The 26,425-nt window shown below is 35.7% G+C and overlaps 1 protein-coding gene across 1 annotated transcript in view; it reads left to right on the top strand.

Moving 5' to 3' along the window:
- PRPSAP2 (phosphoribosyl pyrophosphate synthetase associated protein 2) overlaps nucleotides 1–26,425 on the top strand; it is a 61,735-nt gene that overhangs the window by 22,325 nt on the left and 12,985 nt on the right. The window contains exons 7-9 of the mRNA XM_044661280.1: nucleotides 2,490–2,545; nucleotides 13,183–13,331; nucleotides 23,060–23,130. Coding sequence (XP_044517215.1) covers nucleotides 2,490–2,545; nucleotides 13,183–13,331; nucleotides 23,060–23,130 — 276 coding nt within the window. The remainder of the gene's footprint in view (nucleotides 1–2,489; nucleotides 2,546–13,182; nucleotides 13,332–23,059; nucleotides 23,131–26,425) is intronic.

The following is a 26,425-nucleotide window of genomic DNA, read 5'->3' as shown; positions in this document are numbered from 1 at the left end:
TGTTCATAATTATATATTATTATACACCCATATAGAAGAAATATAATAATTAAAAATAATTGTAGTAAGATTATACTGTACTCTTAGTTCTTTTCCTTCCGTTATTTTGTTTAGCTTTTTTTTTTTTCTTAATTGGCATTCTTTAAATTAAAATGTTTTGATTTTTAAAAATATATTAAATTAAATTTTTTTTCATGAAACAGAACCAACCCAGTCTGAATTTAACTAGTTTAACAAAAACTCCAAATGACAAAGTGCAAAATGGATTTTTACTGGCCATTTTGTGTTTCTCTAATCAAAAGACAACATTCTTAATGATTCTCAGTGTCCTACTTTATACAGGAATTATGGAAGACTCTGTGTGTGTGTGTGTGTGTGTGTGTGTGTGTGTGTGTGTGTGTGCGCGCGCGCACGTATATGATAAATATTTATATGGATAACACAGTTTTTCATTTTATATATTTACACATAGTATATATCTTTTTACTATATATACATATATACACACATACAACACTAGATGTATCTTTTCACACTGGTTATTATCTATACATTAAGTAGCCATCCATTGCAGTTATTTGCAATTGGTGAATCTCTTGATTAATACACAAAGTAAAAGTATAATTTCTAAAATATTTTTGCAACTTTATTTTATGCAGCATATTTAAGGAATTGTGTTAAATAAATTGCTTGATGTATACTAAAGATATATGCGTATGTTTAGCTTTTAAAAGTAGCCATTCCGTTAAAAGCTCTATTGGAGGTCTCTTTGAGTTATGTAATTACTATGAAGAAAGCACATTAATCAATATGAATATAAATTGCTAACTGTCATAAAGACTCTACCAGTGATGGAAAACCTATGCTACAGGTGCCAAAGATGGCACGCAGAGTGCTCTCTGTGGGCACTCTGCCACCCTCCCTTCTTCCCTCCCATCCCCCACAACCTTCCACCCCTTTAGTTCATTACTAGAAAGGCAGAGGAACTTGGGCAGAGCTGCTTCCCTCCCCCTCTCCACCATTCCTGATGATACCATTTTTTTCACATCTCCCAATCCTCTGCCCAGCAACCCAATAGGAGCGAGGGGGAGTGGAGGGGAAAGGTGGCACTAGAGGGGAGCAGAATGCTCAGGCTGAGTCCCTCCCCCTCTTATACTTTCTGAGGACATTCCTTACTTCACTCACCCCTCCATCCAGGGCTCTGGGGTATGGGCGGGGCCCAGCACTCTAGTCTCTAAAAGGTTCGCCATCACTGCTATATACTAATTAATTTGTCTCTATAGGTGCCCCTAAAGCTACCATTTTATATATTTTCTTTGTCTATACATGCTTAGTGAAATCTTAAAATTAATTAAATTATTATTCATGTGCATATTGTTAAGATTCACTTTTTTTTCATATTCTGTTAAGGCAGTTATCAGAGTTTGTATATGGAGTTAGATGAGTGTTGAGAATTTGTGCTATGTAAGATTAGAACCTGGAGTTTTGGTACCTGCTTAAGCATAGGATTGTGCTTTAACTAGATGAATGCTTATGATCTTATTAAATAGGAATCTAATTCCTTTTGCTTTTTTTGTACTAGTTTAGTGCTTCAAGCAACTTATTTTGATAGTAGAGTGCAAGATTTGTGTCTTTTCAGCTGTGACCAGAACAAGAGTTAGGAAATTCTGAGTATTAGATACAAAGAGAACTTAAAATTGACTATGAAAGGGTTGGAGGTAGAATGTTTCTTCTCTTACTTTACCTCCTCCACACCTCTGCTTTCCCACCTTTCACAATTGTCCTGCATCTTTATAGTCTTTCCTAGTCACCTTTGGGGGGGGGGGGACTATTTTGCTTCTTTGGGGAATAACATGGAAGGGGAATTATAAGTAGATTTACAAATGAGTCTTCTGTTTCTTTCTGATCTTTAGTCTTATTCTCTCCTGACTTTCTGCTTCCCAATTTCTAGATAATATAGAAAGGGACCTATTGTCCATAAGATTCTTTGACTGTGAGAATGTAAGAGAATTGTTAATTATCAGAATGATCCGTTTTCTCTCATGGCAAATGATTGACTTAAAATGAACCTACCTTTTCATGGTGTCTTTAAATTCCAAAAAGTTACTAGAAATTAGCTAAGTTCATAAGATATATGATTTTTGACTTGAGTGGGAAATTACTATATCTGGTTTTTAAAGTATTCTGTACTGAAGTAGAGCAATATTTTAAAAGATAATTCCATCTACCAATTGTCTTACTACTTTTGAACTTAGATATGCTATTCAAAAAGTTGTTTTTAGATGCAGGTTTTTTTTTTCAGGTGAAAAATTTCCTTTATTTTTCAAAAGACAAAATGCATTTTAAATGTTTATATTCCTAAGGATAGTTGGTGAAGCTTTAAATAATGAGATGGCATCCTTTATTAATTTTTTATTGATTGCTGAGATATTAGCTTGAACAAATAAGTAATTGACATGGCAGTAAACAATATCTGTTATTTGCCACAGATCCCAGATTACAGGAATGCAGTGATTGTAGCCAAATCACCAGCTTCAGCCAAGAGGTAGGTAGGATCTTCTCATTTCTCTTAAGGAAGGTATTAATAGTGCTCATATGGTGGAATGCAAATTACTTGGGATGAAGTAAAATAATTATACTTGTTGACTTACAATTTAAAAAAACTTTCAGTGTACAGTAGATCTTCCTTTTACTGAAGTTACTTATTTTACTTGAATTAGCATCAACAGGATTTGGGCATATTTTCTTTAGTCCATCATAAAATGACTTATCACATTGGATATTTAACATACCTTTAAACAGTTCATTTTTCTAGTATTTCCTATAGGCTTTCAATAATGTTTAACTCAAAGTAGTTTCCAGGCCTTTGAAGCATACTTATCTTCATGTCTTAGATAAATTTATTAAACTTTTATTAAGTGTGGTATAGTAGAAGGTCATGGCATTTTATTCTATCTCTATTTGTGTAGAGAGACGTAAACAAACAATTTGATCTGTAAATCCTATCAGATCCAGCTATAACTGATGATTATAACCAATTTATAACTTCTTTCATTATTCAAAGTTTTCCTGTGTAATAAATCATTTTAATTTGAAGAAAAGGGGGATTATGTAGGAAGCCATTAAGAGAAATTAGAATCTCAAATAGATATTTTTATCTGGACCCCATCAAAAGATCAATACAGACCGTCAGAGCCGTGTATTGACTTTTCTCCCTATCAGATTCGAGATTGGAATGGGATATCTAAGATAAAAATCTGAGATTCCTCTTTTGATTCCTTTCATAATTCACACCTTTCTTTAAAAAGCACCATAGTCTTATTGAAAAAGCTTTGGGCTCTCAGTAATCCAGCAGGAGGAGGGTTAACACAGTTCCCTTTTGGCCAAGTATGCAGCTGCCTGGTACAGCCAATGTCGAACCCTTAGCAGGGGCATTTTGCCCAGAATTAAAGTAAAATAATGAGGCTCAAAAATATTGTTTAATACCATCAAGGCTGAGAAATTCAAGGGCTTTCCAGCCTAACAAAATGTCCCAGGCTTCACTTAATGATAACACATATAGTTGATAGTTTAGCATAGGTTTTTATCTACACCTGGAGGCTTCTAAGGCTTTTGTTTTGACTATAGTAAAAATACTGCTCTGTGTGATTGTGGGAAACTTTCTTGGGCTTTTGGGGGAAGGGGATCTTTAACTTTCTATATAATAAACTGGTGACTCCATTGTACCTTGGAGCACTTTGAGCTAACAAGCCGTGATTCCAATCTGTTTTGTTCTTTACATCTGGTGACCACCCTAGGCCACTCAGATAAGTCTCTGGTTATAGAGCACGATCTCTATATATTTGGGAATTTTTGTGAATTTTAGAAATTCTGGCTCTTAGTATAGCAATATTTTTATCTCTATTGATCATTCCCTCAATTGGTATAAGACTTGCAAGCCCAATTGAAGGGAAAAAATTGCCCCCCAAATTTTGGGGGGCTACATAGGGGAAATGAAAATATTTTGTGGCCTGATAAAGACATTCAGAGCTAATAGGCTGACTTGGACTTCTGACAGTTGTTTTTGGAAAAGCAAGTTTCATCAGTAAACATGACCATTTCTTAAGGTTCTATACTCTGATCTTTGTGTTGCCTTGTTCATGACAAATGTTTCATTATTTTTTTTCCTTCATAACAGAGAACAAGGTCCTTCCTTGTTATTTTTATTTTTATGAACTCTTATCTGTCATAGAATCAATGTCAAGTAATAGTTCCTAGGCAGAAGAATAGCAAGGGCTAGGCAACTAGGGTTATATGTCTTTCCTAGAGTCATACAGCTAGGAAGTATCTGAGATCAGATTCAAATCCAGGACTTCCCATCTCTAGGTCTGACTCTCTATCCCCTGAGCCACAATAACTCCTCACCCCCAACCCCCAACACTCCCCTTTTAAAAAAATAATCTCTAACTGTTCTTCCAACCTCAAAAGGCCTGTCATACTCTGTAACAGAGTTGTGAAGTTGGCACACATGCTGTGCCACACATGAGAGGGGAGATGCTCTGTCCCCCCTCTTTCCAGATCCCAAAGGCATTTTTTGCATGCCCCGCCCCTCTATCCTGCTGCTCAAAGCAAGCACTTTCTCCCTCCACTCTCTAGGGCAGGGGTCAGCAACCTTTTTGGCCGTGAGAGCCATAAACGCCACATTTTTTAAAATGTAATTTCGTGAGAGCCATACAGTGCTCACAGTGCACGCTCCTGTAACAGTGCCTGAAAAAAAAAATGGACTTTATGGCTCTTGCAGAAAGAGCCATACGTTGCCGACCCCTGCTCTAGGGTAATGTAGGAAGATTATAGGCAGCTTGAAGTTGTAGTTTGGACATGCGAACTTGAAAATGTTCACCAACACTGCTCTAGAGGAATTGTTAATGTTCCTTTGAGCTACAGTGTCTTTACTTGTTTTCCAGTGATAGATTAGATTCATAAGCAACAGTCGTTTTTCAGTTCTTGGCAGTGTCTTGTTTCAGATGGTCCTTTTATGTTTCAGCAATTGTTCCTGTTCGTTGTGGACTTCAGCAATACTTGGAATATTTGAGTTGCCCACATTAGTCGTGGCTATAGTATCTCAAACAGTCATTGAAATGTGCTCTTTAAAAAAGTTACAAATTTTTAATATTTTTTTTTAGAAACATTTCATTCTTAAAACTATAGAATTAAAAACATAGTGAAAATGAAACGCTTGCGTATGACATAGAATCTAGCACTATACTAAAAAAGAATTAGTTAAGCCTGAGAAAGCCATCTTGATTCAGTTTCATTTGGTCAAGTCAGGTGTTTGGAGTCAGACTAGCACAAGTAGAAGTGATTAAGTACTTATATAGCACCTACCATGTGCCAGGTACTATGCCAAGTGCTTTACGAATATTCTCTCATTTGATTATCACAACAACCCTGTGAAATAGGTGCGTTATCCCCATTTTATAGTTGAGGAAACAGAGGTAAATAGATTGAGTGACTTGTCTAAAGTCACATAACTAGTAAGTGTCTGAGTGAATTTGAACTCACATCTTCTTGACTCTGTTGGGCTACACAAGCATGGCCACTGCTATAATAAAGCATATCAAAATTGTTGTTTATCTCAAGTAATTCACACAACTATGTCTTACTGTTTAAAGATAAAGATAGCAGACTCTAAACCTTGGCATTGAAAACATTTAATATATTTTTCTTTAAATAACTTGACTTAGTAGAAATATAGCAAATAATGAGTATTTATTTTATAGTATTAGAAAGTGATAGAAACAAACCATTCCCCAATGGATAAATGAGCAAGGGATATGAATAGGCAATTTTCAGATAAAGAAATTAAAACTATCAATAAGCACAAGAAGAAGTGTTCTAAATCGGTCATAGAGAAATGCAAATTAAAACAACATTGAGGTACCACCTCACATCTAGTAGACTAACCAATATGGCAGCAAAGGAAAGTGATAAATGTTGGAGGGGATGTGGCAAAATTGGGACACTGTACATTGTTGATGGAGTTGTGAATTGGTCCAGCCATTCTGGAGGGCAATTTGAAATTATGCTCAAGGCTTTAAAAGAATGCCTGCCCTTTGATCCAGCCATGCTATTGCTGGGTTTGTGCTCCAAAGAGATAATAAGGAAAAATACTTGTACAGAAATATTTATAGCTTCACTCTTTGTGGTGGCAAAAAATTGGAAAATGAGGAGTGTCCCTCGATTGGGGAATGATTGAACAAATTGTGGTATCTGATAGTGATGGAATATTATTGTGCTGAAAGGAATAATGAACTGGAGGAATTCCATGTGAACTGGAACAACCTCTAGGAATTGATGCAGAGTGTGAAAGGAGCAGAACCAGGAGAATGTTGTACACAGAGATGGATACATTATGGCACAATCAAATATAATGGACTTCTCTACTAGCAGCAATGCAATGATCCAGGACAATTCTGAGAGACACTATCCACATCCAGAGAAAGAACTGTGGGAGTAGAAACACAGAAGAAAAACAACTGCTTGATCACATGGCTTGATGGGGATATGATTGGGGGTATAGACTCTTAAACGATCACTTTATTGCAAATAATAATATGGAAATAGGTTTTGAACAATGATACATGTAAAACTTAGTGAAATTGCTTATTGGCTATGGGAGCGGGGAGGGAGGAGGGGAGGGAAAGAACATGAATCGTGTAACCATGGGAAAACACCTCAAATTAAATAAATAATTTTTTTTTTTTAAGGAGAAAGTGACAGAAAATGAGAAACTGAAGTGCATGCATTTATATGGAGGCTAGATGTCTTTCACAGTGATAATTAAAGGATCTTGTAATTGATATGCATTACATAATATGTGTTTTCTATTTGACCAATGGTATACAATTTCTAGTAAGATATTTAAGCATTATATTTTAATTTAGTAGTGGAATTGTTGATTTTAATTGTAGACAAGAACAAAAAAAAGTAAAACCACCAATGTGGAAAGAGAAAGAAAATAATGCTAATATTTTTATTTCTTTTCCAAATTGCTTTTAATTTTCCTGTAGTTAAATGCTTCTTTTGCCCTGGAACTTTGTACATATAACATATACTAACATTTATGAAGGAGGGGAATTAAATAAGTCAAATTAATCTCTGTTCCTAACCATGTTCAATTACTAAGTACCAAAAGGGAGTTTCAGATAACAAGAACATATCAAAATCTCTGTGTGACTGTGTGTGTGTCCACAAAATTACTTCAGATTACAAATAGTTGAGAATAATTAGGGCATCTTCTTTCTGTAGCCTTTCCTTTTGAAATAGGTCTTCTTATAACTCCTAAGAGTTTCAGTTATAACTAATAGAAGTAACTCATACTATAAGGTTTATGTAGTACGATCTCCTTCCAGTAAGGTCCTGAACAGCATCATATAATGAAAACAGTACTTAATTGGAAATCAGAGGATCGGAGTTCAAATTCTGACTTTGCTTTGGACTGCCAGTGAGACTTTGGGCAAATAATTTAACCTCACCTAGTTTATAGTTTCCTTACCTATAAAATGAGGGGAGATACTTTGGTATCATATTCATTAAAATATAGACTTTCATTTTTTTACTTTATTGATGACCTCTGAGTATAAAATAAGGCTGTAGTTAAGTCGATAGAACATTTGCTTCAAAGTTATTGTGTATTAACATTAATAAAAATTTCAAAGTTGGCACATAATTTTTTTTTCCTTCTGGATATTCCACTATTGGCTTTAGACTATTCTAGGAGCTGGATCTGAAACCAGACTTCTTAGTCAGAGCCACACAGCTCCTGTTTGCTTCTTTATTCAGTGCATATATTAGAGCTTTTGACCTCTTTGTGACCTTGACGCTCTTCTCCCTACCTTAGATGCAGTGGATGGAATCTCTCTCCTAGCACTGGATAATGAATGACAGAGATCTCAGGTGGCATGTTTTTGGTCCTTGAATAAGATCAAGTTCTTCTGTGCTATATCTGGGATCACTTCTTTCCTTGGTCCACACTGTGGGCAGGTCCCCATTAAGCTTTTGGACTAGAAGGATTTGGATAGACCCCCAACTCTAGTGTCCATAAATTATTTTCTATATTTCCCAGTGCTGGTCTGGTCAGGAAAAAATGTTTCTGGGGGCAGCTGGGTAGCTCAGTGGATTGAGAGCCAGGCCTAGAGACGGGAGATCCTAGGTTCAAATCTAGCTTCAGACACTTCCTAGCTGTGTGACCCTGGGCAAGTCACTTGACCCCCCATTGCCTACCCTCACCACTCTTCTGCCTTGGAGCCAATACACAGTATTGACTCCAAGACGGAAGGTAAGGGTTTAAGAAAAAAAAAAATGTTTCTGTTTTTTTTTTTTTTTTTTTTTTCCTGAGGAGTAATTGTGGAGGAGATTTCAACTGTAAGATTTCCTTCCACTCAACCATCTTGCCTGGACTTTTCAATTCCTACTCTTTTCATGATTTCCCTTGATATTACAGGCCTTTTCTACTTCAAAATGAATTTTATTATCTTATTTAAGTTCTTTAAAGTTTGCCATTCTTTTTCTTTCTTTTTTTTTTTAATTTTTTTAAACCCTAATATCTTTTATATATCCTTCTATATTAATTTTATTTGTTACAGGGTTAGGCAATGTGGGTTAAGTGACTTGCCCAGGGTCACACAGCTAGGAAGCCTCTGAGGCCAGATTTGAACCTAGGACCTCCTGTCTCTAGGCCTGGCTCTAAATCTACTGAGCCATCCAGCTGCCCCCCATTCTTTTTCTTTTGATTTATTTTTCTTCTCATTTCTTTAATAAATAAGTTAATTTTTTTATATCAACAATTCCTCCCCTTCCCTCATATCTTCTTTCTCCCTCCCAGATGACATACAACATATCTCATACAACAAATAGTAACTTTTCAAAGACAAAAACATTTTAAAAATTAGCATAACTGATCAGTACATTAGAGAAAAGTGAAAATATGTGCAGTGTACAACACTCATGGAGCTTTTTTTTTTTTTTTAAACCCTTACCTTCTGTCTTGGAGTCAATACTGTGTATTGGCTCCAAGGCAGAAGAGTGGTAAGGGTAGGCAATGGGGGTCAAGTGACTTGCCCAGGGTCACACAGACTCATGGAGCTTTTACCTCTGCAATATGACTTCTCATCTCTTTAAGCCATGCTTGTTCATAATTTTACAACTTTCATATGTGTATGTGTGATATATCTTTCTAATGCCTTTGTTAAAATAATTTCTCACATTGTTTTCTTGGCTCTCTCTACTATATTTTATATCAGTTTCATGTAGAGCTTTCTCTCCTGTCATAACATTCCCCAATAGTCCAGTAACATTCTGTAACTGTGCTAATTGTGGTACATTCATATATGTTATCAAGAAGTAAATAAGGTAATCTGAGTGGGTCTTGAAGGCAATTTGGGTGTGAGGAAGGATAAAGGGGATGTTAGGTGATTATAAGGTGATTGGAGGAGGAATGAAGGTAAGGGAAGGTATATAGGTGATAAAGTAAAAGGGGTATGTAGGAGAGGGCAGCTCAAACAGGTTTATTCCTGGGGGCTTGAGGCAGAGAGTACAGGAAAGAAATTAGGGCCAGTAAGAAATGTTTAGGTTTTGGCTGGAGGGTTTCTCTTGTTAGTTTCTAAAGTCTCTTGAGGGAGGAGTCAAGAGGGCCCCTCCCTGCCAGTCAAACTGACGGCTGGAGGAAGTCTCGGGTAGGTACTTCCTGCCAAGATGGATGCCCCCAGTTCTCTCAAGAAATTAAAAAAAAAATAATTCCTTCCCTTTTTAGCCCTTGTCTCAATTTTCAATACAATGATTCACCAGAGGCTTTGATTAGGTAACAAGGGGATTTATTAATCTCAGGTTAGTCAGAGGGAAAGAGATTCAGGATTTTCTAACTGCTGCTAGGGAGAGGGGTAATGGTGGGGGATGGGTCATGGAGAGGTTTAGACTGAGAGAGCCTGCTCTCCCAGTCGGGAGATTTGACTGCCTTTTAAGTAAAGTCCTTATTAAATCACTAAAACTAGGGGTAACTTATTTGAGAATACTCTACTTGTCTATAGAAACTAAAACCCACAATGTTCAATCACCAAGCCCTACCTTCCACCCAGGACCCAAAGGAAATTCAGGGGAAGGGAAGGGAATGTAGATGGAGAGATCAGGGAGAGGTCCAGAGAAATGAGATAGGTTTAAATTTCCCCAAGACAAGATAAGCACAGGCCAAGGCCAAAGCAATTAGGCCAAAGCCAAGCCAAAAGGCTGCAGCTAACAGGCTAAGCCACAGCGAAAGCCAGAAGGTACAGTTGGTACTTCACCTCTATTTATAGCTTTAAGTTCTAACTGACTTTCTGAAGATTCTAAGACTTCTAACTGACTTTTTGTGACTGTTAGAAATTACAGAAGCAAAAAGTTTCTGTTAGCCACTTTGCATTACATATACCAAATTTTGTTTAGCTATCCTCTAATCAATGGACAACTACTTTTATTGTCAAATCTTTGCTATCACAAAAAGTACTCCTTTAAATATTTTGGTATATATGTGGATTCTCTATCAATGACTTCTTTGGATTATAAGCCTAGCAGCCTCAGGGCAGCTAGGTGGGGCAGTAGATAGACTACTAGACCTGGAATCAGGAAGATTTGAGTTCAAATTTGGCCTCAGATACTTATTAGCAGTATGACTGCAGGCTTCACTTCACTTTGTTTGCCTTTGTTTCCTCATCTATAAAATGAGCTAGAAAAAGAAGTGGCAGCCGCTCTGGTATCTTTGCCAACGAAACCCCAACCGGGGTCTTAATAAGTCGGAGTAAAAAACAACAATGGAATCTCTGGTTTAAGAGTATAGACATTTTAGTCATATTATTTGCATAATTCCAAATTGTTTTCCAGAATTATTGAATTAATTTACAACTTCACCAGCTATAGTGTACCTGTCTTCGTATAATCCCTCCAGCATTGACTATTCTTATTTTTTTTTTTTTTTGTTCTTTTAAAAATGTATTAAGGAATAGGTGTTGCTCTAAATCTAATTGAGGGAGGGTGGTTATTTTCCAAGACTGAGATTTGGAGACAGACACTGAGTTGGATTATTAGGCTAGGAAATTCTTCACCTGCTTTCTATATTTCTCTCTTATTTTTCTTTTTCTTATTAATAAATCTAGCCATTAACAGTCTTGTGACTTAAGGGTTAATTACAATTTTGGCAGTCACCCATTCTAACCATTACATAAGACAATTCCAAAGTATTTGTTATGAAAAATGCTGTCTGTTTCCAGGGAGAACTGAATAATTTGAAGTATAATTTTTAAAACTTTTTCAGTTTTTCTACTTTTTTGCTACATGATTAATAAGTGTAAGAGTGATATATTTGGAGAGGTCCCTGGGATGTTAGTGGGATGATAGACTCTTGAATGATTGAGCTTGTCTGGGCCACTCTCCTGTTCATACTTACTGAGAGGGCATGAGGTATTCTCTGTATGAAGGTGTATTTACAGAGAGTGGGCAAGTGATGGTATCTGGTAAGGGTTTCTTCTTGGGGATAATGATGATAGGTCCCTAGGCTTGGCAGCCTAAGGAATCCCCCTTTTAGTCAGACTACCCTTCCAGGTCCAAGCTGTACAGCAGAGGGGCTTGGCTGTCAAAGCCAAGCCCTGAGCTGGCAGCCCTTCCCACTCCTCTTGTTCCCTCTGTATCCCTTTTTTAAGGAATTTCTTTATCTGATTCCTTTCCAAAGTTTTATTATTATTGTTATTAATATTGTAGGAGATAGGGGAAGGGCAGTGGTAATAAGGGAGTCCCTAATCTAATCCCAATCAAGGTCCTTCTTCCCTTTTCAAGCCAAATAGCAAGACCAGAAATTAACTTCCCTTCCCTATATCTTATCCCTAGACTAAATATAGATTGATATAGATATCAGGAGTCTCTTGTTTGTAAGGCACACAGCCTGTGAGTCTTTCGATTGGACTAAGGCCTGATGAGGGGGTGTCATTGACCCTTTCAAGCCCTGTTGTATCCTGGAACTCTTCCTTGATGGTCTCAGATTGATTGAGGAATAACACAGGTCTTAGGGATGTCCAACTGTCTCAAGGAAATCCTTTTGAGCCCTTTCTTAGATCTCGAGGTACCCAAGAGTTCTTCCTTTCCCCTCTTCGATCCCAGAACAAATACCACTCCCCTCGCCCCCGGGTTCTTTCCTTCCCACAATCCTTTGCTCCAGGCTCAACCATTGCTCTGTCACTCATCTCTGCTCCAAACATTCTCAAAACTCCACTTTTGCAACCCTGCCCTTACAATTTCTGACTATGTGCTACAATTTTTGCATAAAAAATCCCTCCCAAGCAAGTTTGATGGACATTCTGGAATTGAGGAATGTGTGTTTGGTTGTTAGGGGTCCTATTTTCTCCAACTTTGATTTTAATTTTAAAATCCTCTGTGTCTGTCTTGTTGCACCTTTGACTTGGACAGATCCTACAATTGTGCTGTTCTCTATAGATGTTTTGAGAACTAATCTCGTGGCACCAGTAGCTTTGAGAGCATATTGCCTACTTTAATCATGACTTGAGGCTCTGTATTGAAATATGTTTTATATAATTTAGCATGTATAATTGTTATCATACTGCTTGCCTTCTCATTGGAACTCAAAATGTTTTTAAAGAATGCTAAAAAAAAAAACTTTGAATTAAAAAACCTAATAAATCTAACAATTGATTATCCCCCCCAAGAAAACTTGAGAGTTTTTAGAAAGTAGACATTCTTTTATGCTGACAAAGGTGTTTGATGGAATAGAAGTGTAATTTTTTTTTACTCATACCTTCTGATCATTAATCCCATCCTTTATACTTTTCCTTCCAACTATTTTTTTTAATAATTTAAATTTTCATTTTTCTATGGGGAGAAAAGACAGTGGTTATCTGACCTCAGACTAGGCACTGACCTTCTGACTTCCTCCATTTTTTTATCTATGAAATGGTGATGATAATAGTAAAACCTAATCTATAATACGGGGATAATAATTGTACCTACCTCCTATGATTGTTGTAAATATAAAATGCAAATTCTTTGCAAAACTTAAAAACTATATAAATGCTAGTTCATTTTCCTATAAATGAAAATGAAATTTTTCTAAGCTGAAAATATGTTAGTGTTGAATGACATTAAATTTATTCTTATATTTGCTTTTAGGGCTCAATCTTTTGCTGAACGACTGAGATTAGGGATTGCTGTGATTCATGGGGAAGCTCAGGATGCAGAGTCTGATTTGGTGGATGGGAGACATTCCCCACCTACAGTCAAAAACATAGCTGCTATACATCCCAGTCTGGAGATTCCCAGTAAGTTTAGACACTTGTTTGTCTTGCTTATTGCTTGTTAAGAGAGATTTCCTTCTTATCTTTTTTTCTTAGTAATTTTTCTTTTTCAAGGAAAAGCTATATAAAAACCTTTTGTTCTTGTAAATGCTTTGCCTAATACTTATTCTTTTACTAGCATTGTGTGAAGGATGCAAAAATGTTGAAGGTGTATTCCCTACTTTTGAATACTTAAATTAGCTCAGAAGAAAAGTTTTTTTTATATATATTTACTTCACACTAAGGAACTCTGTGAAATTTTTTTACCCCTTTTTCCATTTGGCCAATTGTGCTTTTTTTTTTTTAATGCTAATAATGCATTTATTGGAATGATGCTACAATCAAGTTTTGGTTCAAATCTAATATTGCAGTTATAATCACTATCATTCCATTTTACATTTAATATGAAAGGACTAATAACCCCATTTTTCCTTTGAGTAAAAGAATAAAATGCTTTTGAAAATCAATGTTATCTTAAATACAAAAAAATCATGAGACATTAACTTCTAAACTTGTAAATTTAAATTTTCAGTTTAAAAACAATAACAATAATATTTAGTCATAAGTAACTGGTCTTAGTCCTGAAATATTTGATATGCTCCTATGAGACAGAAGACGTGCAATAGTTTTGACTTAAAGATTTCTAAAATCGTATTATTAGTCAAAAAACCCTGGAAATTTTGGAACAAATAACCTTGAAAAGGCTAGTAAGTGATTATAACCTTAACTGACATTTTTTTTTATGCTATTAGCTAGCATTTGTTTTCTTTTAATGGTAAATCAGTTTCAAAGATAATACTTTGATTCAGTCTTATTCTCATTTACAAGAATGGGGACGTTAGCTAATTTTCTTAAGGTTATAAAAATTGCTTCATGATTAAACTAGACATGAGCTAACATTGTCAGGTATGTGAATTATGTCTATTCAGTAAATGACATTGCTTTCCACAGTAGGTCAGCATTCAATTAACATCCAAATCTTATTAGGTGTCTCATTGGTAAAGATAGCTTTCACATTTGAGAATTAGCATCCTAATTAATTTATGCTACAACATTTACTTTGTGGGCTGGGAAAATGTTAAGTTTATAATACTTAGCCACCTTCAAAAAAAGTTAAAAAGAAGACAACAATACATGTTAAAAGGAAATAGCCTGTACTAATAACACGAAATTGGAAAGGGCAAATAACATATTAGCTAACAAATCCAGGATTTAAAAAAATGCTAGAACATTGATATAAATTCTACAATATTCTACTTATAGGGATAGGAGTAAGGACATTCTTGGGTTTTTAAAACTCAACTTCACAGCAACCAGATAGCACCATGGTTAGAGTGTCAGACCTGGAGTTGAGAGAAGCTGAGTTCTAATTTGACCTCAGGCACTTCCTAGCTATGTGACTCTAGATAAGTCACTTAAGCCTAATTGCCTACCCGTACCTTGCCAATTCTGCTTTTTAAAGAGTTTTTCTCTTCAGTGGAATTTTTTGCCTCTTTCACCAATTGGTCTATCCTATTTGTTAACATGTTAACATTTGTTAAAATATTAATTTCTTTAGTATTTTTTGTGCCTCCTTTACCAAATTGTTGACCCTTTTTTCATGATTTTCCTGTATCCCTCTCATTTATTTTCTCAATTTTTCTTCTACCTCTCTTATTTGATTTTTTAAATCCTTTTTGTGCTCCACTAGTTCTTTTTGGGCTTCAGACCTATTCATATTTTTCTTGAAGACTTTGGATACAGGAGTATTATCTTGGTTGTCTTCTGAGTTTGTGTTTTAGTCTTCCCTATCATCAAAATAACTTCCTCTTTTGAGTTTCTTTTATTTTTTGCTCATTTTTCCAGCTTTTTTCTTTTCTTTTAACTTAAAAAATTGCTAAAGTTGGGCCCTGTAACTGTGATAAAGGGAGCGCTATTCCAAGCTTCAGGTTCTTTGTGCAGCTGCCTTCAGAGCTAACTTTGGGGACCTCTCTGCTTTCAGATGTAAGGAGAGGTGTGTTTACTACTCTCTTGGTCTTTAAGTAACCACAAGCACTCTTTTCTCCCTTGGAACTGTGACTAGGGTCCCTTCCTTTCCTGCAGCCACAAGTGCCCAAATTTATGTTACTAACTGGATGACATGTAGTTTAGCCTAGTTGTATTAGAGAAACTAAGTGGAAAAAAAAATCTTGAGTGATTAAATATTCAAGAAAGGCATTTTTGGGGCAATTCTTGTGGAAGAATTGAATCTCAAAGGAATAAGTTGGGATTTAGATTAAGAGAAAAAGGATGTCTACACTAGGAACAGAAGTAAAGACCTAAGGTTTCATGTTGAGAAGCATGAAGAGGGAAGTTTAGATTGGGTCAGGATATTGAATGGAGAACATTGAATACCAAATAGATTAAATGTCGACTATCATCTTTTTCTCTGAGCTATTGAAAACATGTAAACATATTAATTTGGTCCTGTATATTTAAATGCTCTCTGATCACACTTCAACTTTGTTTCATGGCAGTCCTTCAGTTCATCTCCAATTCCATGTCATACTACATACTTTATTCACGCAAGCCCTCATCTGTGTTCAACTATTTTTTCTCAACAGATGACCCAGCTACTTTACTGAACAGTTTAAACTTTTTCTTCCCATAGCCATCATCTCAGGATGTCTGTGATTTCAAAATGTTCATCCTTTTCACCTTCTACCTGCTAAATGAACCTAGAATTGATTTTGCTATTGCTAACTTATTCTTCACTGTAGCAGTTGCTCTTTTTCTGCAAGCCCTCTTCTCCAGATCCTCTCAGCTGAGGACCTTACTTCACACTTCATTTTTTCAGTGAAAAAAAAAAAAATTAAGGACATTCACCTAAGTTCCCGGTTCTTCCCTTCTTCTCGTCTCAGTTGTTCAGATGATTTCTCCCACTTTTTACTCCTCCAATGAAGAGGTCTTCTTGCCAAGGCCTTATTTCATCTTCTCCTGTTTTGTCCAACAGATGATCCACTATGATCCCCACTCTCTGTAACCTTCAATCTTTTATCTATTTGCTTTTGCCTACAAACATGTAGGCTTTTCCCTCCTTAAAAAACCATCAGTAGATCCTACCATGTCCACTAGCTATAATACGATATTTCTCTTTCCTATCTCAGCTAAGCTCCTTTTGTAAAAACAATCTCCTGTTGGTACTCCTGCTTTCTTTCCTTACTTTTTTATAACCCTTCCACAGTCTGACTTGTGGCATCATTATTAAAGTGAAATAAAACTTTTTCCACAATTACCAGTGATTTTTTTTTTTTTTTACTTACTAAATCTCCATACCCTTTTCTCAACCTTTATCCTCCTTGACTTTCAGCAGCACTTGGATCTCTTTTTCCTCCTGGATATACACTCTTTGGTTTTTATGTTATTGGTCTCTCCTGGTTCCCTTCCTACCTGATTAACCTCCCCATTGCATCTCTTATATCTTCCTTAGCCCTTTTTTTCTTTTTACTCTATACTATTTCAGTTGACTGACTTCATCTGGTCCTGTGAGTTCAATTATAATCTCTAGGCAGATGATATTCATATCAGTATATATATACAGCTTTAGTGTCTCTACTGATCTCCAGTCCTACATTGCCTTTCACTTTAGATACTTGTCTCATAGGCCCCACAAACATGTCCAAAACAATTTATTTTTTCTTGCAATTTTTTCTTCTCTCACTTTCTCCAAATTTTCCCATTGTTGTCAAAATTATCACTGTCTTTCCAGTCATCAGACCTTGGTGTCATTCTGGACTCTTCACTTTTCTGCTGGAAATCATTTTTAATTAATTTCCAAATCTTCTTGTTTCTATTATTATATTCTTATGTACGTCTCCTGTCCACTGGCTACCATACTTATTCGGGCCCTCATCACTCTGATCTAGATTATTTCAGTAGTCTTCTAAATAGTTTCTCTAGCATAAAATAGCATTAAATTTCCACTCAGCTGCCAAAGTGATTTTCTTTTTCTTATAGTATATGTCATCTTCCCCTGCTCAAACTCCCAATGGTTTCATATTTCCTCCTTGATTGATAAAATCTGTATGATATTTAAATTCTTTTATAATAGGGCCCTTTCCTATCTTTCCAGTCTTCTTAAATCTAACTTGCAAGACCACCGTATACCCCCAACTCATTCTACACTTTAGCTACACTGACCTACTTGTAATTCCTTAAAACATGACAGTCTCTATGCCTTTGGCTATCAGTTGTTATTAATCATTCTCTCATTCCTTATTTTTAAAAATGCCTGGATTCTTTCAGGACTAAATTCAAATATTACTTTCTATCAGTGGCCTTTCACCTAGTTCCCCTAATTGAGGGTACTTTGACCCCTGCAATTACCTTCTTTCTACTCTATATGTATGTTGTACTACCTTTTTATTTTTATTTTCTTTTTGTACTACCTTTTTTTTTTTTTTTTTTTTTTTAAACCCTTACCTTCCGTCTTGAAGTCAATACTGTGTATTGGCTCCAAGGCAGAAGAGTGGTAAGGGTAGGCAATGGGGGTCAAGTGACTTGCCCAGGGTCACACAGCTGGGAAGTGTCTGAGGTCAGATTTGAACCTAGGACCTCCCGTCTCTAGGCCTGACTCTCAATCCACTGAGCTACCCAGCTGCCCCCTGTACTACCTTTTTTAAAAAATGTATTTTCTCCTCATTAGACTTAACTCCTTGAGGGCAAAATCCTTTTGCCTTTCTGTATACTTAGAATAATTCCAGGCACAGTCATTTCTTTAATAAACGTTTATTGACTGTTAACTGTTTCACTTTAACCTTCTAGTACTCCTTGTGGAAAACAGTTCCTTTATTTACTCTCTTAATACCCTGTGTGCCCTTTGCTTTGTTTAGGTTTTAATTTTCCTTTTTTATTTTCTCTTCTCCCCTATTCCAACCCCATTTCTTGCCTTTCTGTTAGCTCCTTCATTCTGTAAGCCTGATCTTAATGGTTTTTTAGTAATGGAGGAAAAAGGGAGTTTAGAGGGAAGGGATCAAATATGAATTCAGGGGAATCTGACAGTTTTACATAATGGTGGTCTTTCACTTCTGGCTTTCAAAGCTTTATATGATTTCCTGTTACATTTATTTTCAAATACTTGACGTCCTTTGGTTATTCAACTCTTGGTTTGTATTGTTTTTCTTTATTCAGAGATATTGTATTTTCCTAGTTACACATAAAAACAATCTTCAGCATGTTTTCCACAATTATATGAGCCAAATTGTTTTCCTCCTCCTCTTTCCTCCCCCTCTCAGAGATGGTATGCAATTTGATCTGGTTTATACATGTATAATTATGCAAAATATACTTCCATATTGGTCATTGTTATAAGAAAATACTCCTATAAAACTAAAACCCCAAAATAAAACCATAAATAAACCAATGGGAAAAATAGTATGCTTTGTTTTACATTCCTACTCCAGCAGTTCTGTCTCTGGAGGTGGATAGCATTCTGTTTCATAAATCCTTCAAAATTGTCCTGGATCAATTTTATTGCTGAGTGTAGCTAAATCTTTCACAGTTGATCATCCCACAATATTTCTGTTAACTCTGTACAGTATTCTCCTGGTTCTCCTTATTTCACACTCTGTCTTTATGTAGATCTTTGCAGCTTTTTCTGAAATCATCCTGCTTATTGTATCGTATAGCACAATAGTATTCCATCTCCAACATGTACCATAGTTTATTTAGTCATTCCCCAATTGAAGGACATCCCCTTAGTTTCCAATTCTTTGCCACCACAAAAAGAGCTGCTATTAATATTTTTGTACAAGTAGGAGACTGCTTTTTTTGAGGGTCATATATAATTATATTATAGGATAAATTCAATGTTTTTATCAAAATGTACAGCTAACCAGGTAGCTATTAAGCATATACCTACTTTTAGTATCAAAGGATCACAGATGTGAAGATAGACATGCCTAACCTCAGCAGCCATATAGTCCAACTCCTTCATTCTATAGTGAGGACACTGAGAGACTTATACTTTGGAAGACTTTAGTTTGAATCCTGCCTTAGACACTTACTAGCATTGTATTCCCATAGTTGATTAACCTATCTTAGCGAAAATTTCCTCATTTATAAAGTGAAGATGATAATAATAATAGCACCTACTTTGCAGTGAGCATCAAGTTAGACTATATATATGTGTATATATATATACACACATACACCACTTTGCAAACTGTAAAAATTCCATACAAATGTTAGTATTGTTATGATTATCATATATAAAGCTGAAAGGGAGCTCTTTTAGGCCTGTTTTGACGAACCTATGGCATGGGTGTTAAGGGGGGGCTGCTCCCTTCCCCCTCTCCACATGTGTCCGAGGACATTTCTCATATGATCTGTCCCTCTGCCCAGCAGCCCAATGAGAGCTCTTCCTCCCTCAGGCTCACATGCAGTAATTTGGGCACTCAGTCTCTTAAAGGTTTGCCATCATTGTCGTAAGCTTTCTAGTCAAATACCTTCTCTTATTATGAACTTGAAAAACAACAAATACAAGTATTTTAATTTACAAAAAACAAAGAATATTTTGTTTCAAACTGAATTTCTATTACATAAGGCTTTTTAAAAGTATGTATTAAATTCATCTGATAGTACCCACACTATTCAGCTTGTCTGAATCATTTTTTTATACTTCCTTCTAGTCTTTTCCTAGTGGTTCCTTCAGGCATTTCAGCTCAGTAAACAGACCATGGTATATAATAGAAAAAGGACAAAGTCTAGAATCAGAGGCTCTGGAGTTTGAATTCCATCTTTGTTGTTTACTACTTACATGACTCTGGTCAATGCAAATTGCAGTCAGGGGCCCCAAGTTCAAATCCTATCTGACACTCCCTTTTGAGACACTGAATAAGATATAACCTCCCGAGTTAAAATTTTCTCAACTTGGTTTGAGGTTCAGATTAGCAAAAGTGACAAAAAAGAAAAAAGACAAAGATAACTTGTTGGAGGGGCTATGGAAAGAGAGGCTCAAAATGGGAAGCATTTTGTTTAAAGAAACAGAATTGATGAGTCCAAAAACTTCATATTATGAGTAATACAAAGCTATCCTTCCTTTTTGCACTATCAATATTCTCTTCTATTTAGCCCCACAGAAATCTGTCCTTAAAAGACTTTTGTTGAACATTTCTAGCCTGTAAGATATTATTTAGATTTCACACCAATTTGTTTTCTTTTTCGGTCTCAAATAGTTTGCCTTTTACCTCTATTAGCCCTACCTGAAAAACTGAAATGGAGGTCCTAACATCCTAGATATTATATGGGGGAAAAAAACCCCAGCCTTTTGGATAAGGGGCAGGAATCTTTAAGAAAATTATTATAATCAAACTATTATTATTAAATTTATTAAATTTTATATGAATTCTTTTATATTGTGGATGTCTAAAGAGGTCTAAAATCCAGCCAAAGGTCATTCCCTTCATACATGGGCATTTCAGGAGGTTTCTCAGGTGACTCAGCAAGTCCTACTTCTTCGGGAAATGCTTTCCTATATTTACTATCCTGACAAAAGTCAATTTCATATACTAATTTAGGACTGAATATTGGCTGAATTTCTTTGTAGTATCAAATTCACAGTCACTTTTTGGATGTTTTTTTAACAGAATATTAATCACAGATTTCTCTCAAAGTGAGGTCATGGGGACCCTCATTCATACTTCTTTGGGGGCCAGATCCTCCCTCAAAAAGGTTCAGCTTCGTAGACATCTCCTTCACTTCAAAATTGGTCTCAGCCTCTGTGCAGGAGCTCCTTGGGCCTTTTTGCTCTAGCAGCCATGGTCCTTTCCCTTGTTGAAAACAGGTGATCAAATTTTCTCGAGGAACTGGAAGCCCTGGGAAGGATATCCTTGGCTGTTTTTGCTCTAGTAGCCATGGTGCTTTCCCTTGCTGAAAACAGGAGATCAGATTTTCTCGAGGAACTGGAAGCCCCACAGACAGTACATTCTGCACATTCTCCAGCATGACCTCCAGGAATAGCTCTTTCTTAGAAGGGTCCAATAGACACCACTCCTCCTGGGTGAAGTCTACAGCCACATCCTTGAATGTCATTGACTCCTGGGATGGGGGCCTCGGGGTCCCGGAGGCCATTCCCGCTGGCTGCAGGCTCTCTGCTGGGGCCACACAGGGATCCTTCAGGGGATAGAGCCCCAAGGTGGGGTGGGGGGGGACTTCCTGTTTGTGCACCCAGGAAAGGTTCAAGAAGCACTGGCGTGCAGCTTTTAGGAGTGGAGATGGTCTGCATGCAGTTCCCAGCATCTGTATGAATTCTTAAGTGATATTATCTTTTTTTTCCTTCACCTACACTTTCTATTCTATTTTCTCTCCCAGAGAGCTAAAACAAAAAAGAGAAAGAAAAAACAGTTCAGCAAAATTGAGAAACACATCAACCAAATCTGATATAATATATATGTTTTCATACCTGGTCCCCTAACTCTGCAAAGAGAGGGAGATACATTCTCATTTCTTTTTTTAAATGCCAAGCTTTATTAGTACAATTTCCTAGCATTCAATTTTCTTTTATTTTATTTGTAATATTGTAGTATTATGTATATTATATATAACATAGTATATGTTGTTTTCCCCTTCTGCTTAATTCATTCTCCATTAATTCATTCTTTTCTGTATTCATCATTCATTGTTTCTTATAGCCCTACAATATTTCATTACATTCATGTACCACAACTTATTGATCAGTTTCAAGGGTAGAATTCTTAGGAGACTTCAGATAACTCAGGATATATCAATCATTCATTCATTCTTTCAGATATAAAGCATTTAAGTCAGGCATTATCCTATACAAAGACAAAAATTAAATAGCTTCTGCCCTTCTCAAGTAGCTTAGGGGAAACATCATTAATCCACAAGCCATTTACATGTGAAAAATGTTTCTTATTCTGTCAAGAATTATACTAACCCTGAAGATATCAAGAAAAAAGTTTAATAGGAGAAAAAAACCATTAGAGGAAACCAGCAACAGCTTCTTAAAGAATTCAGCTTGTGAACTGAGATTTGATAAGAGATTAGTTAATCTTTTAGGTAATTTGAGAGAGGAAGTATTTCAGGCATGGGGACAGCTTAATTCAGCTTTTGAAATCATTTTGTCTTTTAAGAGCATATAGTCATAGAGTCAGCTTGGTGGCTCAGTAGATTGACAGGAAGTCATAAACTCAAATCTGACCTTAGACAATTCCTAGCTGCGTGACCCAAGGCCAAGTCACTTAACTCCCATTGGAAGGTAAAGGTTAAAACATTATTTTTTAAATAATAGTGTCAGAACAAATCATTTCTGGAATTTTTTATCTAGGAACTAATTAAGAGAATAAATAATTAAATTTATATTTCTGGGAGGCTTAAAGTTTTTCCTCATCCTACTAATAACAATCTGTTGGAAAAAATATATATATGTGTATATCTCTCTCTCTCTCTCTCCATATATATATCATATATTTAAAAAGAGTATTTGTGTATGTATTAATTTATATCCTTAGCAAAAAATTCTAATGTACTAAGGAATGGGAATTTGATAATCAGTTTATTGTGCTGATTCTATCATTACTTATTTCCTTCTGTAAAATCACAATTCTAATAAGAAATGAAATCCATTTTTAATGCAAAAAAATTTCTTGAGGAAAATTTAACATTTATAAACCAATATATTTCTTGTTTTTTCCTAAAGTACTGCTTTAAATTCTTGCTTTTTTTTCTTTTATCAGTGCTGATTCCAAAAGAAAAGCCACCCATCACAGTTGTTGGCGATGTAGGAGGAAGAATAGCCATTATTGTGGTATGTGGGCCAAGGCCCTTTATAATTTAAATATTATAGACAGAATTATTTTATGCCTAATTGCATTAATGAATTAAAGGTTATAAGTATACATAGTAGATTAATGTAACATCCTACTCCAAATACCTTTTTGAGTGTTGTAGGTGACCGTGGGCTACTCAAGCGATATCACTGCAGCATAGGCTTTGGGAAATCTTAACAAGCAGGAAAAGTGTGTGGTCTGAGGACTAACCCAGCTAAACTTGTAGAGGTTCATTACTCACTTGAATGTAGAAATTTTTTGGCCATACCAACACATGAAAGCCATCTATTGAGTAATAAAAGGATTGTTATCAATAGAAGTACCCACAACTATGAAATGATTGATCCTTATATTGCTGAAGTCTTAAGAAAATAAAATAGGCAGGAAGTGAGAGAAATTGATGTAAAAATGTTACTAACACTACTAAATCCTACAGAAAATTTAAAAAATGTACTTTCTGAAACTTTTGTGGAAAAAGAATAATTCAGTCTTCATAGTTGCTGCTGGATTAATGTTTTGTTTTCATGGTAATGAAGAGTCTGAATTTTTTAGTTTCATGTAATAGTGATGGTCATGATTATGATTGTTCCTTTAAGACAGCCTTGATCATGAAGCAGCATCAAAACTCTGTTGTTTTTAAAAATGAGGATGGACGAGATTAAAAGGGAGAATAGTATTTTAATAAAAGCCATGCGGATAGAGATAAATCGGCCATGCGCCTGTAAGAAACCTGTTCAAACCTCGCCTCAGCCATTTTCCTTTCGTATCTTCCCATGCCCAGGTAGCTAAAAAGGAGGTTCAAAGTCACTTCCCAATATTTAAAGCCGTCCCTCACCTTGAAGACATAATCTAAAACAGGAAACCCGTTGGACCACGGGAAATGTAGTTCCAAATATCCCAAGTGATTTTAAATAACACAACTCCAAAGAGGAATTGACCAATTCCTGTCAATTAGTTCTATAAATTTTGTCATAAAAACTATATCCTAGCAGGGATAAACCAAGTAGCAACATATATTTGCATATCCTTTTACTCCTGCTTTCTTTTTATCTCCTTTTACATCTCCTATTCATCTTCTCACTCCTATTCTACTCCCTCTTCACTATTCCATGTTGACTCAATTGATTATCATAACTGTCTTTTTATTACACTGAAATGAAATCTTCAATGATATTAGAGTTTAAAAGTTCAAGTTAAATATAAGTTTACTGAAAAATAAATGATGAGAAATAAGTGGTGAGGCTTTCTTTGAGATCCTTCTATTTCTAAACTTTTGTCTATTTTTAAACTGCTAAAGAATTTTATTGCAGTTGTTTGATGATATTTCTAGACTCACAGAATTACAGTAAGAAGGGATCTTAATATCCACCTAATACAACCCATTCCCAAAAGGAATTCTCTCTATAATATACTTTAAGGAAAATGATCTTTTCTCTGCTTAAAGCCCTTCAGTGAGAAGGGACTCACTGCCTCTTGTATTATTCCACTTTGGGGCATCTCTGATTGTTATGAAGTTTTTCCTGAAATCAAACTTAAATTTTCTTCTTTGCAATTTCTGCCTGTTATTGTGGTTCTTCTCCTGGAACCAAACAGAACCAGCCTAATTCCACTTTTCCATGATAACCTTTTTAGTATTTTAAACAGCTATTGCATTTCCTTTGAGTATTCTCTAGGCTAACTGTCCAGTTTCTTTAACGAATTTATATGGTGTGTACTCAAAGCCATTTTCCTTTCCGGTTGCTCTTCCAAACACTCTCCAGATTATCAGCGTCCTTAAAACTTTTGCTCTCAGAACTAAACACAATACCAGAATAGAGTTCAGAATTACTGTCACCTCCTTATTCCTGGAAGCTATTCCTTTCTTAACGAGGTGTGATGTTGTTCTGGTTTTTTTGAAGTCTATATAAGATTGCTTACTTTATTAAGCTTATAGTGTTGGAAAGGGTAAGAAGAAGGAGAAAGAGATGGGGAAATTAATGGCAAGAATAAGTGAAGCCCATTCCAGAAATGAGTTCATTTTGGCTTCATCTGAGTGGAGGTCTATATCCCTGTAAAAAGAACATAAACTTAAGTTGATGTATACATAATATTTTGTGTGTGTGTGTGTGTATCTAATTTGAGTGAGTGTACTCTACAGTGTAATATAAATTATAACTTTAATAGAGATAAATTAAAACCAATATGTGAAAAGCTGAGGAGTTTGGATTTTACTTTATCATCACTGGGGTGCTAATAAGCAGTGTTTATGAAGATTGACCATGGACCCTGGGATACAGCAGTGGGAAGAGACTCTGAGATTAATCAATCAACAAGTATTTAATAATTGCCTGTTGTGGTCCTTCCACTGTGATAGGAGCTGGGGATACAAGTACAAAGAATGAACAATGTCTACTGAAAAGGAGCTCAGGACTATAAGCAAGTAAGGGCAAGGTGATAAGGACTTGTAGGTGGGTCCTAAAAAGGAGTTAGTTCAACTTGATTATTTGATGGTGGCAGGCAAGGGGAAAGTCAGACTGAGAGAAAGACAAAGATAACCTCTAAGATTTGAAGCCTTAGCAATTTAAGGAATGATGATACTAGTAACAAACAGAATTACATCCACAAAAGAAGCTTATTTTGGTGAAAAAAATGAGTAGGATGTTAGCACATTCCAAATCCAAAGCTTTATTTGTCTTTATTCTTAAGTCTGTCTTTTTATTAACTTTACACACTCAAAACTTTCCTAAACTTTCAAGTTATTCTGATAAATGCACTTTGGTGGAATGTTTGTTTTAATATAGTGAAGATTGTCTTTTGATTTTGTTTTATATACTCGAACTGAAGTTGACCAGCTATGAAAAGTTCATCTGTCATCTTTGAATACCTAAGTATTCAACTTTTTAGTCTGTCACTACTACCAAGCATACTTTCAAATGTAAATAAAACTATTTGAGATCATCTAAACTTGTTCTTAGGGGCACCTGGATGATACAGCACATAGAACTTTGGGTCTGGAAGTCAGGAAGACTCATCTTCCCGAATTCAAATTTGGCTTCAGACACTTTGTATCTGTGTAACCCTGGGCAAGTCACTTAATACTGTTTGCCTCAGTTTACTCATCTGTAAAATGATCTGCAAAAGGAAACAGCAAACTACTCCAGAGGCTTAATGCCAAATGGTGTTATAAAGAGTAGGACATAGCTGAAACAACAGAATAACAGCACAACTTGTTCTTGGTCTATAGTGAAACAAAATAAATCATAACAACATTGTATGTGCCACATAACTCAATCA

This window comes from Gracilinanus agilis, chromosome 1, assembly GCF_016433145.1.
Source record: "Gracilinanus agilis isolate LMUSP501 chromosome 1, AgileGrace, whole genome shotgun sequence".
NCBI classification, from domain to species: domain Eukaryota; kingdom Metazoa; phylum Chordata; class Mammalia; order Didelphimorphia; family Didelphidae; genus Gracilinanus; species Gracilinanus agilis.
This window is presented reverse-complemented; position numbering and strand designations above follow the sequence as displayed.